General features: G+C 44.8%; 1 protein-coding gene across 3 annotated transcripts; it reads left to right on the top strand.

The window, feature by feature from the left end:
* The first annotated feature begins 1,436 nt into the window (after positions 1–1,436).
* fmnl2b (formin-like 2b) lies at positions 1,437–17,792 on the top strand. Of its 3 annotated transcripts, none has more exons than XM_087851815.1 (28): positions 1,437–2,057; positions 3,232–3,315; positions 3,879–3,959; positions 4,079–4,155; positions 4,244–4,327; positions 4,502–4,645; positions 4,717–4,843; positions 4,971–5,047; positions 5,307–5,400; positions 5,986–6,060; positions 6,234–6,344; positions 6,487–6,636; positions 6,761–6,862; positions 7,097–7,317; positions 7,410–7,513; positions 8,441–8,626; positions 10,427–10,447; positions 10,999–11,123; positions 11,210–11,412; positions 12,012–12,246; positions 12,326–12,394; positions 12,501–12,581; positions 13,908–14,037; positions 14,118–14,278; positions 15,131–15,232; positions 15,331–15,429; positions 16,176–16,299; positions 16,384–17,792. In XM_087851815.1, exons 1-28 carry the CDS (start codon positions 1,941–1,943, stop codon positions 16,470–16,472), a joined length of 3,273 nt encoding a protein of 1,090 aa, XP_087707941.1. In that variant the 5' UTR covers positions 1,437–1,940; the 3' UTR covers positions 16,473–17,792. The 3 variants fall into 3 exon arrangements, with proteins under 3 accessions (XP_087707941.1, XP_087707940.1, XP_087707942.1); XM_087851814.1 differs by having other exon boundaries at positions 7,410–7,531; XM_087851816.1 differs by lacking the exon at positions 10,427–10,447 and having other exon boundaries at positions 7,410–7,531.

The following is a 17,792-nucleotide window of genomic DNA, read 5'->3' as shown; positions in this document are numbered from 1 at the left end:
ATGATCTGCAGTTCAACCCCCACTTCCTGCGGATGTTTCATAATAAAAGCCTCTCAGAAGAGACAAGCTGCAAGGCTTTTATTGTGCAGGAAACCAAAGCCGGAACCTTTCATTATAAAATGTCGGAGATCATGAGCTTGTCAGATTAAAGGCAGATGCATCCTGTGTGACGGTTCAGCTGTTTGATTGGTCGGTGGAGCTTTTATTAGTACAGATTCAGAATCAGCTTTATTGATCTCTATTACCACAAACACACTAATCAGACCTCTCAGTTTGACCTGCAGTTTTCTCAGTGTCCTCCAGAGGGAGCTGTGCTGTTGCTGAGGAGGAGTAGGAAGAGATGCAGTGAGTGAAAAGAGCTGGTTGTTGCTGATGAGCTTTTGTTTAACTCTAAAACATTTGAATACATTTTTAAGTCATACTTACTAAATCACTGAGTAATTAAGTAAAAATTAATGAAGGCATTTAGATATTTTCAGGCTGGATATTCGAGGAGCTTTCAGAGGAAAGTGAGAAAGCAGTCCTACATATTTCAATATGTGCGTTGAAGGACATGTGCTGGTCAAAAATGAGGTTCCTCACAGTGTTACTGGAGGCCAAGGTAATGCCATCCAGAGTAAGAATCTGCTTAGATACCATATTTCTAAGCTTTTCAGGGCCGAGTACAATAACCTCAGTTTGATCTGAATTAAGAAGCAGAAAGTTAGCGGCCATCCAGGTCTTTATGTCTTTAAGACATTCCTGCAGTTTAACTAATTGGTGTGTGTTATTGGGTATCTGTAAACAGAATTGGTCCTAGCACTGAACCCTGTGGAACTCCATAATTAACCTCAGTGTGTGAAGAGGACTCTCCATTTACATGCACAAACTGGAGTCTATTAAATAGATATGATACAAACCACTGCAGCACAGTACCTGTAATACCTACAGCATGTTCTAATCGCTCTAATAGGATATTATATAAAGAGTCTAAATGAGTATCAATGGTACTGAAAGTAGCTGTACATAAAGTTACGTCTGTGAGATGGTGATCAGTCATTTTTGAATTAATGGTAAAAATGTTATTTGTGAAGAAGTTGTGTGACAAATGAAGGAGGAGTGTTCGTTAGTCTGCAGTTTTCTTTGGTACATGTGTAATTTAATATTGTTGTTTTAGAGTTAAAATCATAAAACTACAATACAAGCACGTTTAATGTTTGAAAGCTGGAAACATGGTTTATTGCTGTAAATAATCTGTGTCCATGGTAACACGTGTGGGATCAAACCCAAGATTTACATGTTTAACAACAAATCTTGTTTATTATAGACTAATGAAAACACACACAGCTGATCCAGAGTCAGATTACTCACAGCGCTGCATGTGTGTGTGTGTGTGTTGGTGGGCGGGGCCTGTGGCAGCAGAAGGTTCATTGTCTGAGGAGGCAGAGAGAGGGTGGAGGGAGGGTGGAGCAAGCTGCACAGAGACTGCAGCTGGGAGAGAGAGAGACAAAGAGGGGGGAGGCCGACTCTCTCTTTCTTTCTTCGTGTGGGGGAGGAGAGGGGGAGGATTAACCGACTGATCTGCCACGCGCGCTCACACACACACACATTTCAGACAAACAAACACACAATAACACAGCAGCCAAGCAGGCTTCATCTGGATCAGCAGCAGAAGCATCAGCAGCGGCAGCGGCAGCGGCAGTGGCGGCGGTGAGGGAGAGAGACAAAGAGACAGACAGAGAGAGAGAGACAGGCAAAGAGGAGGAGGAGGCAGATGCTCTTCATCGTCTGAGGAGTCAGACAGGAGAGAGAGAGAGAGACAGGCCTTCAGCAGCTCGACCACCCATCTACGTTCATAGTGATGGTCGACCACATGTTCCTGTGTGTGTGCTGAGTGTGTGTGCTGCTGTGGGTGGGTGTGTTCCCGTGTTCCTGCTCGGTGTGTGTTCACGGCGCATGTGATGGGTAACGCCGAGAGCATGGAGAGCCAGCTGGCCGTCATCCGGTCCAGAGCCGCTCCGGTTCGACTCCCGATGCCAGACCCGGCCGAGCTAGAGGAGAGGTTCTCCATCGCACTGGTAGGATACTCGCACAGACACACACAGGCATGCTGAAAATATGCAGTCACACTCTGCAGGTCTGGCGTGGGTTAGTGGTCTCTGCAGAACCTGATCACCAGGCCATGAGATCCTGGTCTCCAGATCTACTGGTTTTAAATGCCTGTGGTTCTGCAGGGCTCTGGATCTGTAAGTTTCCCCTCTTTGGGTTTCTGGTTCTCCAGGTCACTTCTCCTGTGGTCTTTGGTCCTAGAGGTCTATAGTTCTGCAGGTTCATTCTGTAAACTGTGATGTAGTCTGGCTCAGGAGACACAGATCCTGGTCTGAATCTGGATCTAAAGGGAGGAACATTCAGAACCACATCAGAACCAGCTGGGTCTGTTCAAGAGTCTGTTCACACGCTTGTCTTCAGATTCACGCTCAAAGCCCCTCTACAGTTTGTTCAGGTCTTCAAAAACACAAGAGAATTAGATTAGCCAAGTCAGACAGGGGAAACACGTTGATACTGGAAACCATGATCAGCAGCTCTGGGACTGGACCAATAGGAGGGCTCAAAGTTTCACCCTGACATGAGCTTCAGTATGAGGGCTGTAAGCCACTTTAGCTATCCACTGAAAATATGAAACAGCTGACCTTTGAAGGTATACGACCTGACTCAGTATCTCTAAAAGTCACAAGTCAAGCTAACTAAAGAATCACTTAATGGTGGTCACATGGTCCACTAGTCACAGCAGGATGCTCCTGCAGGAGTAGCATATCATGGTTGGTTGACAGCCATCATTTAATTGTGTTTACACTGAATAAAACTGGTACAAAGTAAGTTTGATGTCATGGAAAAATTCATGGATGAACCAGCAGATCCAGGATCAGTCCTGATCGTCATCACTTTAATCTTCAAAGGCTCAAATCTTGTTGTTTTTGGAGCAACCTTTGGTATGACTGACTCTTTTATTTAATCTGTGGATTTAAGTACAGACATGTGAATTGGAACATCCAGATTTTGTCTTGGGCTGTTTAGTGAATAAAAAAAAAGAGTTGGGAGTTTAGAGTTCATTCTGTATTTAGGGTTTGGGGGTTGAGATTTACAGATTACGTTGATTTTCTTTAAGGGTTTGTGTCTGTATTCATGGACTAAGGGTTCAAAATGTTGTTTGTTTCCAGACGTGTTTGAGCAATAAAACTGTCTGATTTTCAGAATTCAATGAACCTGCCACCTGACAAGGTGCGTCTGCTGCGTTCCTACGACAATGAAAAGAAGTGGGAGCTGATCTGTGATCAGGTAGGTGGATGTTTATGGGACTGCAGGAACAAATTGTTAAGAAGCTTCAACTCATTGATCTGAATATTGAAAGAGACACGAATCATAAACTGTGCAGATATGATTAGTTGTGTGACTTTGGGGTCATTTGTTATCCCATTTTGGTCATTTTACAAAACAGATTGTTTTATGTGTTTCTAATGTGGCATTTTATGTAATTTTAGTCTTTTTCCAGCTGTTTGTTGCTGTTTTTGTTCTTCACGGTCATTTTACATCTCTCCTGTATCTCATTTTAGTTATTTCTGGGTTATATGTCATATCTCTTGGTTTAGACTAGGGTTCTTGGACTTTCTGGGTCCCCGTACCTTTGGTTCCAGTCTGTAATTTGCCCGACTTCTGTTGATTTGAGATTTGACAAAATCCTGCAGCTGATAAAGTTGAGAGCAAATTTAATAACATTTTAAAGTTTCTTTAAAAAATGAAATTTAGAATTATTTTCCCCAGTAAAAGTCAGACAGGCGTTGTGGTGGGTGGGGCTTCATATCTGATCCCATCTAGTCCCACTGTTTTTATGTTTGATGTAGGAAAGGTTTCAGGTCAAGAATCCTCCTCACACCTACATCCAGAAACTGAGAGGCTTCCTCGACCCGGCCGTCACACGGAAGGTGAGATGGCAAAGTTTAAAGTTTATTGTGCTGACAGAGAAAACTGCTGGTAGTGCTTCAGTTACGGCCTGTGTTTATATTTTTTTAAAATATTGACCACTTTGTGTGTTTGTCTGCAGAAGTTCAGGAGAAGAGTTCAGGAATCAACTCAGACGCTCAGAGAACTCGAGATTTCTCTTCGTACAAACCACATTGGGTACCTGTCTGTCAGAACACTTGTCTGTCTCTCTAACCTGTCTAACAGTCTCATGGCTGTCTAACATCTGTCTCCCGTCTGTCTGCAGGTGGGTGAGAGAGTTTCTGAATGAGGAGAATAGGGGTCTTGATGTTCTGGTTGAATATTTGTCGTTTGCTCAGTACGCTGTCACGTGAGTAAAGACAGGGCTTCCTCTTTGCTTTCTGAGCTTCGGTCTGAATTTTGAACTTCACATGTCGGATCTTTTTATGGTGCGATCACACTAACAGATGAAATGTAGTGTTCAGGTGATTAGTTTGGAGCAGGTTTGGGACTTAAAAACATTTTACAACCTTTTTGTGCTCAGGTTTGATGGAGAACAGTCAGAGGCTGGAGGCGAGGTGTCGTCCATCGACTCTCCCTGGAGTCGTTCGATAGAAGATCTCCATGGTGACTGCAGCCTCCCCTCACCATCCTCCTCTGTACCCCGAGCAGCTCGACACTCCATCAGGTAGCAGAACATAATGTATGAATAAAACCAGAAGTCACCTAGGCGCGCTAACGTGAATTTTCTGTTTGTAGTTCGACTCTGGTGACTCGATCCAACACGCTGCCGAGTCGTCGAACTCTCAAGAACTCACGACTTGTGTGCAAGAAAGATGATGTTCACGTTTGTATCATGTGTCTGAGAGCCATCATGAACTACCAGGTAATTAATCTGCCCGGTGACAGAAGGTTTGTGTCAATTTGAAGTCAAACCTGTCCTAAATCTGTAAAGTTTAGATTTTAGAGCTGGAAACATTACTGACCTTCATCTGTGTCCTCATCTTCATCAGTACGGTTTCAACATGGTGATGTCTCATCCTCACGCTGTCAATGAAATTGCTCTCAGCCTCAACAACAGGAACCCAAGGTACATCTGCAGATACAACTAATATAAATATTACCACTGCTGTATCTGTCTCTCTGGCAGAGAACAAAATACACCTGCGTGTTAGAAAATACAAACTTTGAGTGAATTCAAACAGCTCCTGAGAAGAAAGCCACAAAGTCAGTTAAACCACAGATGTAGACATTGTTTCTGTTCACTGTTTGTTAATTAGTGTATGAAGCTTGTTTTTCTCTCTATAAAGAGCTTTTTAAAAATTTATTTGATGCATTTTCTTCATCAGGACAAAGGCTTTGGTCTTGGAGTTGTTGGCCGCAGTGTGTTTGGTCAGAGGAGGGCACGAGATCATCCTGTCGGCCTTCGACAACTTTAAAACTGTAAACAAAACAACAACAGGAGCAACACACTCTAAACATAAAACAACAAGTAATCCTTTTGTCATTTCTCCACTTTGTGCCTCCTGTTGTCTTGGGGTCTCTGTCAGGATACATGAGAAGGCGAAAGTAACGTATGAAACAGGTGTGCCACAGAGCTGGAATCACCAAACCATGAAGGGAGGAAGACATTTCTAGTTTTAGAGATATTGCAGTCCTAAAGATGTTTGTTTATATGTGCATTGAAGGACATATCCTGGTCAAGAACAACTAAAGGTTTTCCTCATGGTGTTACTGGAGGCCAAGGTAATGGCATCCAGAGTGATCATCTGTATGCGTTATTATAAAATGAGGCTCTGGACTAAAGAGCTCTCCTGTTAAAAACCTGTTGATTCGACTCCTTGTATTTCCTCCAATCACGTCTCAGATGGGAGGAAATTATATTAAAGGAAAGGAGGTACAAACTGGGAAAATGAGAAGAGAGTAAACAGCATATGTTTGTTTGTTTGTTTGTTTGATTGATTGATTGATTGATTGATTGATTGATTGATTGATTGATTGATTGATTGATTGATTGATGTGTTGCAGGTGTGCTCTGAGTCAATGCGTTTTGAAAAGTTGATGGAACATTTTAAGAATGAAGATGACAACATCGACTTCTTGGTAACTTTGTCTCAAATGGGACCTAATATTTCAAGATTTTTCTTTTAAATTAATTGCATGAAATTTAAGATCCATTCAGCTCACAAAGTTTACATCTGTGTGATTCTGGTAACGTCAGCCTTGCCTGGTGTGACATCATCAGGTTAATAATGGGCAGTGAAACATGTTTCCAGGTGGCCTGCATGCAGTTCATCAACATTGTGGTTCACTCTGTAGAGGACATGAACTTCAGAGTCCACTTGCAATATGACTTTACCAAACTCAACCTGGAAGAACACCTGGAGGTAAGACAGAAACCCACAATCAGAGCATCACAGTCACTCTCAGACAGAACGTGGTTTTAATTTACATCTAGTGCTGTTCAGAAAATGATGTGTTTCACCAAAACCTGTCTCCTCACCTGTGCCCTCACCTGTTTCACCTCAGCGGCTAAAGCACACAGAGAGTGACAGGCTGCAGGTTCAGATTCAGGCGTACCTGGACAACGTATTTGATGTCGGGACACTACTGGAGGATGCAGAGACCAAAACTGCTGCTCTGGAGAGAGTCGAGGAACTGGAGGAGAACCTGGCCACGGTAAGACCTCCAGGTGGAGGGAGACAGGTGGAAACAAAGGAGTCAAGTCTTACAAGACATTATGATAAATCTCTGGTTTTGTGCTGACCTTCACCTGCCTCTTTCTTTCTCTATATGCCTTCAGATGTCAGAACGTCTGCTGGATGTGGAGAACGAAGCAATGTTGAAGATTGTTGAACTGGAGAAACAGCTGATGCAGACCAACAAAGAGCTGGACCAACTCCGGGTCAGTCTTGTTACTGTGGAAACCACATTTACATTGTCACCATGGAGCAAAAAAATGAGGCAAATAAATGTATAAGAGTAGGTCAGATGGTGATAATGATGAAGAGACATCTACAGGGAATAATGTGGAGTTTACAGGGCTGAAATACTTTTTAAACATGGGTTTTATAAAATGTTGGACTGTTCTTTGGCACCACGCTTTCCCCTGACTCACCTTCACCGCTTACCTCTGCAGGATGTGTATGCCAGTGCTAACTCACAGGTGCATACCTTGCGGCGTATGGTACGGGAAAAGGACCAGACGATCCGACGTCAGAGTCGTCTGGAGCGTCAGGCTCAGGAAGCGCAGCAGGCCGGAGGACCCGGAGCTCCTCAACCACAGAGAGGAGAGGGCGATGGAGGGGTGGCTGATTCTGCCTCTCCGTCACCTCCACCCTGTCCTAACCTGTCCCCTAGGTGAATCACAGGACCTAGAAGCTGTAGTATCTCACAGTTAAAACTTCTGGCTAAGGATTTTGTTTTTGATTGATTTTGATTGATTCCTGCAGCCCTGAGACTGTAGCTTATCACAGTACGGGACCGGGGCTGGGCGGAGCCCCAGGCATGCTGGCCCCACCTCCTCCACCTCCTCCTCCACCAATGCCAGGCACAAGTGAGTTGAACCTTGCAGGTACTGATGTTTCTAAGCTTCAAATCTTGCGGTCCTTAGATTCCATTAGAGATTGGATGGCTGATAATTATCTTCAACTAAATGCTGATAAAAGTGAAGTCATTGTCTTTGCTCCTGAGAATTTTGCTCCCCTCGTGGTTAAAAATCGAGGCCCTCTTGCTTCTTATATTAAACCCTCCATTAGGATCCTTGGTGTTACATTTGACCCAGCTCTGACGCTGGACACACACATTAAATCTTTGGTTCGTTCTTGTTTTTACCGTTTAAGAAATATTGCTAAGCTCATTGTGTCACGCTCTGAATTGGAAATGATTCTTCATGCTTTTGTTTCATCTCACTTAGATTATTGTAATTCCTTGTTTACTTGCTTAAGTAATGCCTCCCTGGAACGACTACAGGGTGTTCAAAATGCTGCTGCCAGGCTTCTGACAAAGCATCCCAAATACTCCCATGCCACTCCCCTGCTGATTCAACTGCATTGGCTCCCTGTCAAGTTCAGGGTCCGTTTTAAGATTATAATCATGACCTATAGGGCCCTGCACGGTGTAGCTCCAATTTACATCAGCGATCATCTTCTTCCTTATCGCCCCAGCAGGTCCCTGAGGTCTTGCGACCAGGGCTTGCTGGTTGTCCAGCATACAAGGTTAAAAACAAAAGGTGACAGAGCGTTTGTATCAGTGGCCCCCAGACTCTGGAACTCACTCCCTTTGAGTTTGAGATCTGTGGTCCCAGTCATTTCTTTTAAAAAGCAGTTAAAAACATATCTGTTTAAACTTGCTTTTGGTTGATTTTGTTTGTTTGAGGTTGTATGTCCGTTTCTGTGAAGCCCTTCGTGATTTTTACTTTACTTTACTGCTGAGTATCACCTGTGTAATGAGTAATAACATCGTCTTTTTTTCTCCTCTTTAGTGTCCAACGGACCGTACCCAGCACCTCCTCCACCTGGTCCTCCTCCTCCTCCCCCTCCCCCTCCTCCACCTTGTCGGACCAGTGAGCTCTCCTCCGTCCCCATGCCCCCACCTCCTCCACCTGTGGCCCCACCACTCCCAGGAACAGGGGGGTCACCTACAGTCATCTTTAACTCTGGACTTGCAGGTGAGACTGCAAACAGTGGGTTCACGGGCTGTGTAGAACTGAACCAAACCTGACCATCAAACCGTCCTTTCCCCTGTAACCACACCAACACTACACCTGTACATTACTGCAGCCAGGTGAGGAGTAAACTCAGTTACAGTTAATCAGGACATGAACTATAGACATCAGTTTCACATCATTATTACGAAAAAAAAATAATAGAAACTATAAACATGCTGACTCCAGCTGACACCAGCTGTTCTTGTTTTTCAGCCAGTTGTTAGTTCTCTTCACTTTCAGTTGAGAAGTTGGTTTTTGGTAACATTTGGGTAAAAAACTAAGGTCTGCAAAGGTTGAACAGAAGGAAGTGGTTGTAGTTTGGGTCAGCAAATCTCAGTGAATCTGTGTTAGTTTGAGGCCGGGGTTTTCAACCTTTGGTTGTTCTTCCTAGGTTGTAGATTTGTCTTCTTCATAGTCAGAGTTTGTTTCTGAAATGTTGGAGAGGTAATACATCAGATCAGGGAAGAGCCATAAATAGAAGATCTGTTGAGGCCAGATGGTACTCATGCAGAGCAGGTAGTCAGTGAATCTGAGCCTTTGTTTGATGATGGTGGTGATAACTGGTGACATTGAACTCAGTTGAATTTGTTGAGAATTTGGATTGATTTGGAATTTGTGTTGCTCTGGTTTGGAGTTACGGTTGTTTAAGTTTGGAGTTTAGCTTGGTTAAGAGCAAGGTTTTGCTCGGGTTGTTTTTGTCTGGTTTGAAGTTTGGATTTGACCGAACCATTGGTTGAGAGTTTGGCTTTTGGCTTGGATTCTTTTGGTTTAGGTTGGGTTGGTTTGGTAGAGTTTGGTTTGGTATTGATTATTTGGTTGGGTCCAGATTTGATTTAGGTGAGAGTTTGGTTTGGTGCGGACTGTTTTGGTTTGATTCAGTTCAATTCAATTTTCAATTCAGTTTTACTTATACATCACCAAATCACAACAACAGACAAGACATTTGGGTTAGGGTTAAGATTGATCTGGTCTTTGGCTGGTTTGGCTTGGATTAGTTTGGTTTGGACTCTAGTTTGATTGAGAGTTTGGTTTTGCTCGGTTTGTTTTGGTTTGGAGTTTGGCTTTCATTGATTGTTTGGTTTGGAGTTTAGGTTGGTTAAGGTTTGGTTTGCATCATTTTTCCTTGGATGAATGCTTTGTTTGCTTTGGTTTGCAGGTGGCTGATGGTCAGACTTAAATAAACACGTGTCCTTGAAGTCCAAGAGGTCATAGAGTCCTTGTCTGCATATTTCAGTCATGACGGTCTTCTCTGGTGGTTAATATTTACTTCTGGGAAGTTAATTTCTTATTAAATATTAAATATCTCCAACAGTCTCCATTGGTGAATGGATGCTGATATATACAGAGTATTACTTTTTTGGATTTTTCTCAGTTTAATGTTCTGTTCATACAGAAAAAGTTGCATATTGTTTGTACTATTGATGAAGAACCACTGAAGTGAAATGGAGCTCAAATCTCAGACTGTTATCCTACTTATACCATCGTCACTAATAAAAGACATTAGAGATATTTGTTCCATCACATTTTATCAAAATAAAATTTACAGAACTGATTCAACTTCAGCAGCTTCACCAGAACTCAGCTCTCAGTTTACACAAATAACCACAGTTCAGATCTCTTTATATACGCTGTCTATTCCTTACAATTAAATATGCCACACCTTCAGCCGATGAGAGTCCAGAAATATTAGTCAGTGTGATAAACGTGTATGTTAACTGCCATTTTACTAACGTTGTTTCTTTTCTTCTGTTTTGCTCACAGAGGGTGCTCTCAAATTGTTCTGTACGTTTACTTTCTCTAACATCTTCACAAAACACCCTTACTTCCCCACCCTCCATCTTCTTCCATTCCTCCATCACCTGGAAACCAGCCGCAGCCAGTCAGTGGCTGGTTTCTCAGTTAATCAACTGCCACAATTGTCAATCAGAGTCATATGTTTGATCCCACTTCTCTGATGTGTGTTCAGACTGAAGGATCATACCTACTCTTACCTGAGAAGAGAAAAGATATAAATAAATAAAATAGAGTCCGAGGGATAGATTGGCTCTGATGAGACCCAAAGTAATGCTCATCTATGAATTAAGTTGAAGACCTATATTGGTTATGTTAGAAAAACAGACTTCTGTTGGTCTGTCCCATACAGACCTGCTCACCTGTCGCACCTGTACCTGACAATAGTAACAGGTGCAGTGATGCCTGTTAACCTTCAGCAGTTTGGCACAAACTGATTGATCGGTCTGAACACACAGCTGGACTTTAGTCACTCGCAGTACCAATCTGAGGCCAGTCTCGTCCTCTCCTCACATGTCTCCCTGCTCACATGTCTCGCACAGCGGTGAAGATAAAGAAGCCAATCCAGACCAAGTTCAGGATGCCGGTGCTGAACTGGGTAGCTCTGAAGCCAAGTCAGATAAACGGAACCATCTTCAATGACATTGATGACGAGTCCATCCTGCAGGTAACATCCACAGCAAGAGGCATCACTCAGGGCTGACAAAAGCTTTTCACCTGTTTAAAATCTGCGATGACCTGTGTGTGTCTCAGGACCTGAACGTGGAGGAGTTCGAGGAGATGTTTAAGACCAAGGCTCAGGGTCCAGCTGTGGACCTGACGCTGGCCAGACAGAAGCTTCCTCAGAAAGCTCCGTCCAAAGTTTCTCTGCTGGAGGCCAACAGAGCCAAAAACCTGGCCATCACGCTGAGGAAGGCCGGCCAGGGGTCAGAGGTCATCTGCCGTGCCATCCAAACGTAGGTGGAACTGCACCAGGTTACAGGTGCCAGCGATGCCAGCTTGGTGCCAGAAATGCAAAATTGAATGTAGCTATGTTTATATAACAGCAGTGTGTTTACAGGTGAGTTCAGGTGGGCATATGATTCTGTCCACCAGAGCTGCTGCTTTATGATCCATCGATCTCTTCATAGCTTTGATCCTTGACCTTCTTCTCTCTGCCTCCGATATCAGAGATTTTAACATTTGGAGTTTGTTACCTCTGTTAGCTGAGAATTTACTCATGGTGGCTTCCATTCATCAGACAAACTGCCTTCACACCCAGCCTGAGATGACATCATAGAAGTTCCTCTGTCTCAGAGTACTTTAGAGTTTAAACAGCATCATAGTGAGCATCCCATGACCCCAATAAAAGCAGTCGGTTCTGGTCTGGCCTGGGTTCCATCAGTGATAATCAGACTTCAGATTCAGGCCTCAGAGCTGAATCTGAGTCAGCCATACTGCAATGTGCCTGAAATCAATCAGGTGACCCTCTACAGGTGTGTTTAAGTGGCTTATTAGGTACCTGTGTACACTCTGAGTCACTCTATCAAATCAACCCAGTCCATCATCTCTCCAGGTTTGACCTCCGGACCGTTCGGGTGGACTTTGTAGAGTGTCTGACACGTTTCCTGCCAACGGAGGCTGAGTTGAAGTTGCTACGGCAATATGAGAGGGACCGAAAACCTCTGGAGGCGCTAAGTGACGAAGATCGCTTCATGATGCAGTTCAGTCGCCTTGAGAGACTCAGCCAGCGCATGACCATCATGACTTTCATGGGCAACTTCAGCGACAACGTCCAGATGTTAACACCGGTGAGACAGACATACAGATAGGAAGGTATGCAAGTATATCGACAGGTGTGACCCATCTGACCGTCTTGTTTCCTTTCAGCAACTCCACGCCATGATCGCGGCCTCAGTTTCTATAAAGTCCTCTCAGAAGCTGAAGAAGATCCTCGAGGTCAGTCTGAGGTTACCTGTGGATATTCTGCCTGATTCTCTGTTTCTGTATCAATAATCAGTCAGTGTCATCAATACTCATGCGCAGCTGCTGTGTGTTGTCGTAGATCATCTTGGCTTTGGGAAACTACATGAACAGCAGTAAGAGAGGAGCGGTGTATGGATTCAAGCTGCAGAGCTTAGACCTGGTAACACACACACACACACACACTGAATCACCGATCCGACCAATCAGCACAACATGATTTTAATTAATTTTATTTTGAATTTAGCATCTTTATCACTTAAACAGCTTTAATTTTCAATAATTGACGTTTAACTGCCTGACATGTTTGGAGTTTATGTACCAAAATAAGCAATGACATCACATCCTGTGTCACATGAGTCGGTCATAGATCTCTTGACTTTTATAACTTGGTGTGTTGCCATGGCAGCTGGGTTGAACCAGTTTCTCGCAGACCTCCATCAGACATCAGCACAGGCACCCCCTGCTGGTGGGTTTATTTATAGTCTGACACAGTGAATCCCACCAAAAGGCTCAGGCTACGTCCACACCAGCCCGGATAGATTTGAAAACGGCATTTTCATCTGAAAACAGTCCACGTCCACACTAGCGTTTTCAGTTATTTTCAAAGAGTTGTGCGCCCACATTGAAACGGACGAGAACGCTTACATTCCAGTACTTGCGTGAAGCGCAAGAAGATTCGGCCCCCTTCATTTCCGTCAGCCATTTATTTACTTTCCAACTCCTTGAAACGTCGCAGCAAAGCGTCAAGGAAAAGCACCACGTTTTTTAAATGGACTAACAATGAGGTGGAGTTGTTGCTGCGAGTAACACAAAAGAACAAAGTTGCCAAAGCATGTGAGAATTAAATAATTTGAAGAAAAGCTACCTGAAGCATGTACAAGCTGATATTAATCTTTAATAGGGCTGTCAACATTGATAGCAAACAAAACAACTGCTATCTTTGTTTAATTGGTCACATGACTGCATCACATGACTAAAATGCATCATCGATTCGAAAGTCTCCATTTTCACTGTCCACACTGCGACGCAAATACACTGTCTTCATATTTATTCGTTTTCGAGAGCAATTTCAAAAACGCTGCATTTCTCCTTGGGGAAAACGCCATCTCAGTGTGGACGGGAGGCCAAAACGGAGAGAAAACGATGCGTTTTCAAACAAAAATGCATTAGTGTGGACATAGCCCCAGAGCAAGCTTTAATAGGCCCCAACACACAGCTGTGACCGTTTGTGTGTTTCAGGGCTCTAGACTAACTTTTTTTCTTAGGTGCACCAGCACAAAAGTTAGGTGCACCCAAATTTTCCAACCGCATCGCTTAACGCCACAGCTTTACATGTTCACCTTGTTTTTAATTGCTGTCCATACAGACAGTATTGATTTGTAAATGATTAACGAACAATCTTCTCATCACAAAGTTCTTTATTTCAAGCACACTCTAGAGCCTTGTTGTTTGCTGCGGTTACCATGGTTGTGCGTTTTCTGCATAGTTACTGGAGACCAAGTCAACCGACAGGACACAAACGCTGCTTCATTACATCAGCAACGTGGTGAGAGAGAAGTATCCTGCTGTGTCTCTGTTTTACAACGAGCTTCACTACGTGGACAAGGCCGCCGCAGGTGAGTCTGACAGCCAATCAGGACGCTGCGCTCCCTGCGAGATGCCTGTTTACCTGAGCTCGTTTACCTGTACTGTGCAGTGAGTCTGGAGAACGTGCTGAGTGACGTGAAGGAGCTCCAGCGCGGCATGGAGCTCACCTGGAGAGAGTTCAGCGTGTCGCACAACGCTACGCTCAAAGACTTCATCAGCAGGAACGAATCACGGCTCAGCAAACTGCAGGAGGACGCGCGCATTGCTCAGGTGAGAAACACACATACACCATGTGGTACCACGCAGCCATGATTCAGGTGCAATTCCTCCTGCAGAATCAGCTCAAACTGTGAACACCAAACAGCCGAGCACATAGGAGGAGTAGGAGAAGGAGAAGATGGAGGAGAAGAAGAGGAAGAAGAAGAAGGAGAAGACAAGGAAGAAGGAGAAGGGCGATCGTGGCTCAAGTTGGGTGTTCGTCTTGTAATCGGAAGGTTGCCGGTTCGAGCCCCGGCTCAGACAGTCTCGGTCGTTGTGTCCTGTGATAAGACACTTCACCTACCGCCTACTGGTGGTGGTCAGAGGGGCCGATGGTGCGATATGGCAGCCTCGCCTCTGTCAGTGTCCCAGGGCAGCTGTGGCTACAACTGTAGCTGCCTCCACCAGTGTGTGAATGTGAGAGTGAATAAATAGTGGTATTGTAAAGCGCTTTGAGGTATCCCGAAAAGCGCTATATAAATGCAATCCATTATTATTATTATTAGAAGAAGGAGAGGTAGAAGGAGAAGAAGAAGAGGTAGAAGGAGAAGGAGGAGAAGAAGACGAAGAAGGAGGAGAAGAGGTAGGAGAAGACGAAGGAGAAGAAGAAGAGGTAGAAGAAGAAGAGGTAGAAGGAGAAGAAGAGGGGTAAACCCACAACACTACCAACACTAAACCTACAAGCTTTACACATGTTTCTAACTTGTTTCTTAATCAGTTTTATGTATTGTTAGTCTTTTTAAGGTACGAGAACAGGTAGACTGATGATAACCAGCTCTCTGTCTGTCTGTCTGTCTGTGTGTGTGTGTGTGTGTGTGTGTGTGTGTGTGTGTGTGTGTGTGTGTGTGTGTATACAAACTTTAGGATGCCTTTGAAGATGCTGTGAAGTTTTTCGGAGAGAGTTCAAAGACGATGCCGCCGTCTGTCTTCTTCCCAATCTTTGTTCGTTTCATCAAAGCCTACAGGGTGGGTAACCTTTGTCTATAGACCATGCTCCCTCTCTGATAGTGGGCCTGTATCAGTTGAGTTTAGTTTTGCATTAATATGTTTCTGTGTGTCTCCAGCTGGCAGAGGAGGAGAACGAGCAGAGGAGGCGTCAGGAGCAGATGTTGTTGGAGAAACTGGAACAGGAGGAGCAGCAGGAGGAGGAAGAGGAGACCAGGGTGAAACTTCATGACATAATCCATTACTTAGCTCCCATTATTTCAGCTGGATGTGACCTCCTGATGGAGGAGGAGCTTATGCTTGCACCTCCATGTTGAATTCCTACATTAAACCAAAATGTTTAGTTTTCAGGTATTTTTAAAATACCTCGGTCCTCTGAAAGTTTCTTTATATCTTTGTTTTTAAAAATGAAGCTGTCACAACTGAGAGTAAGGACTCAAGAGCAGAGCAGGTTGACGTTTCCAAACACAGTTTATTTACAACACCGGTGCACAATATATACAGTGAGGGGAAAATCCAGGCTCCACGGGACCAAGTGGAAGCTCTCTCACACTCGCTCTCGTCTTCACGCCCAGCCTCACACACACGCACTGCAGGGAGGTCACAGGTCCGGGAAGGAAAAGTCTGTAGTACAATCATCCAGCGACGAGAAGATCTGTGTCCCAGCCTCAAATAGTGGACAGGTGTGTGGGCCAAGGGCAGTAGCCCGCAGTGAGCTCCGCCCAGAGAGAGAGAGAGAGAAAACAAAACAAACACATGTAGCCTTGCGGGGCCAGCTGGGCAGGCACGGAGACCAGAAGCTCAGTAATTCTCTTTGTCCTCGCTTTGTCCTCATGATTTCAACAGTCTCTGATTGGTCAGGAGGCTGAAGGGGTCAGATTTAGGTTTATTCAGATCACTAATCGATCGATCAGGTGACGTGACGTGTCACAGCGTCTAATACTGAAGCCCCTCCCCCTCTCAGTCTCCGTCCCACAGAGGGAAGCGGCAGCAGCAGGAGCTGATCACGGAGCTCAGAAGGCGCCAAGGAAAAGACAGCCGCCATGTTTATGAAGGGAAGGACGGCGCTATCGAGGATATCATAACAGGTAAACATGTTGCCAAGGCACGTGAGTGACCACAGCAGGCGTGTCAGCTGTCCTCTGATTGACTGTTTATTCGCTTATCTACAGCTCTGAAGACCGTCCCCTTCACGGCTCGGACTGCCAAACGCAGCTCTCGCTTCTTCTGTGACCCCGCCCACACCGAGGAGCACTACTGAGAAGTCACGAAGAGTGACAACGCCCACTTTTCATTGATGGGACCAATTAGCACTTTGAACTTTTCTGATCGCTCTAACTGATGACATCATGTTTTCTATGTTATTTTATTGGTTTCTTTGTGCATAGACTGGGCGCCCAAACACCTGACCTCAGCTAAACCGGATCGATCGGAAGGATGCCCTGTCCTGCTGTGATTGGCTTTTTGGCTTCAGCAGGTGTTTTAAACACCTTTTGACTGAAGTCCAGCAGCGTGGCAGAACAATCAGGGGGCAGCGTCCCTCCAGCTGAACAGACATAAAATAACACTTGATTAGATCACATGACCTTCCCAGCAGATGTTCCTCAGAGCACTTTACAGACTGAATCTGACCTTTGACCTCTCCTGACAAAGATCATGTGGTCTGTGGTCAGGTAGAATTCCACTTCCTGTAATCAGATCATGCGGCTCTGAACGCCGTTGGCGTGACAACCGAGAACCCGCGGTGCTAAAAACAAAGTTGTGCCTCGCCACAGGTGATGCTGTAGAGCAGCATTTGGGTTTGAACTGGAGCAAAGGTGCATACATGCCTTTTCACACCACGAGGGCTAATAAACATCTGAAGGGTCAAAGGTCGGGGGGGGGGGGTCAGAGTGCATGGGCTTCTCCGGTCTGTTTCTTTAACTGTACAGGGTTCTACCTTCACTATATTCTACTGTGTTCTACTGTATCTACTGGCCTTACTGCAGGTACCAGAGCCTCACTGAAGTATCACTCTGTCTATCTGTGGCTCCGCCCCTTCTCCACCCTCCTGAGCCCACATCTGTCAGTTAGCCTGTTAACTTGCAGAGCCTCACCAGCCACAACATGCTGTTTTCCAGCTGTTCATGCACACACACCTGCAAAGTTGGTCACCCAAAGGTCACGACTCAGCGCTGCAATCTGGAGTGTGGCACCGAGGGGCCGCTGTAGCTGAAACACAAGGAGCTCCCACCTGTGGACCGGAATCCACCTGAGCAGGTTCACGGTGACAGTGAAGTTGGCAGGTGGGGCTCTGTGCTCGACACACCTCGACTCCCACTGATGTTTCTGTAGTGTTTCTGCAGTCCCCGTTTCCTATTGCAGGTCCAGTCTCAGACTGAAGCCCCTCCCCTTCTCTCCTCTTCATCATTTAGATTCAAAGAAGACAAAAAAATGGCAGCACAACGTTTTCTACATGTACAGACATTTTCTAGATCACCATGTAGCAATGCTTGTACGTGTCTGTGTTTGTGTTTGGTGGTGATTCTGCACTTGGTGTGTAAATAAAGCGCACCTTGTCAACATGATGCAGTGTGTTCTG

The sequence above is a fragment of the Neolamprologus brichardi genome, chromosome 15 (genome assembly GCF_056152115.1).
Source record: "Neolamprologus brichardi isolate AB-2024 chromosome 15, ASM5615211v1, whole genome shotgun sequence".
NCBI lineage: Eukaryota > Metazoa > Chordata > Actinopteri > Cichliformes > Cichlidae > Neolamprologus > Neolamprologus brichardi.
This window is presented reverse-complemented; position numbering and strand designations above follow the sequence as displayed.

Excerpts from the sequence above, each read along its gene's own strand:
- fmnl2b (XM_087851814.1), top strand. The coding sequence starts at position 1,941 with ATGGGTAACGCCGAGAGCATGGAGAGCCAGCTGGCCGTCATCCGGTCC. Across the intron at positions 7,532-8,440 it reads AAGTGAGTTGAACCTTGCAG|TGTCCAACGGACCGTACCCA; the intron begins GTACTGATGTTT and ends TCTCCTCTTTAG. Across the intron at positions 11,124-11,209 it reads ATGACGAGTCCATCCTGCAG|GACCTGAACGTGGAGGAGTT; the intron begins GTAACATCCACA and ends TGTGTGTCTCAG.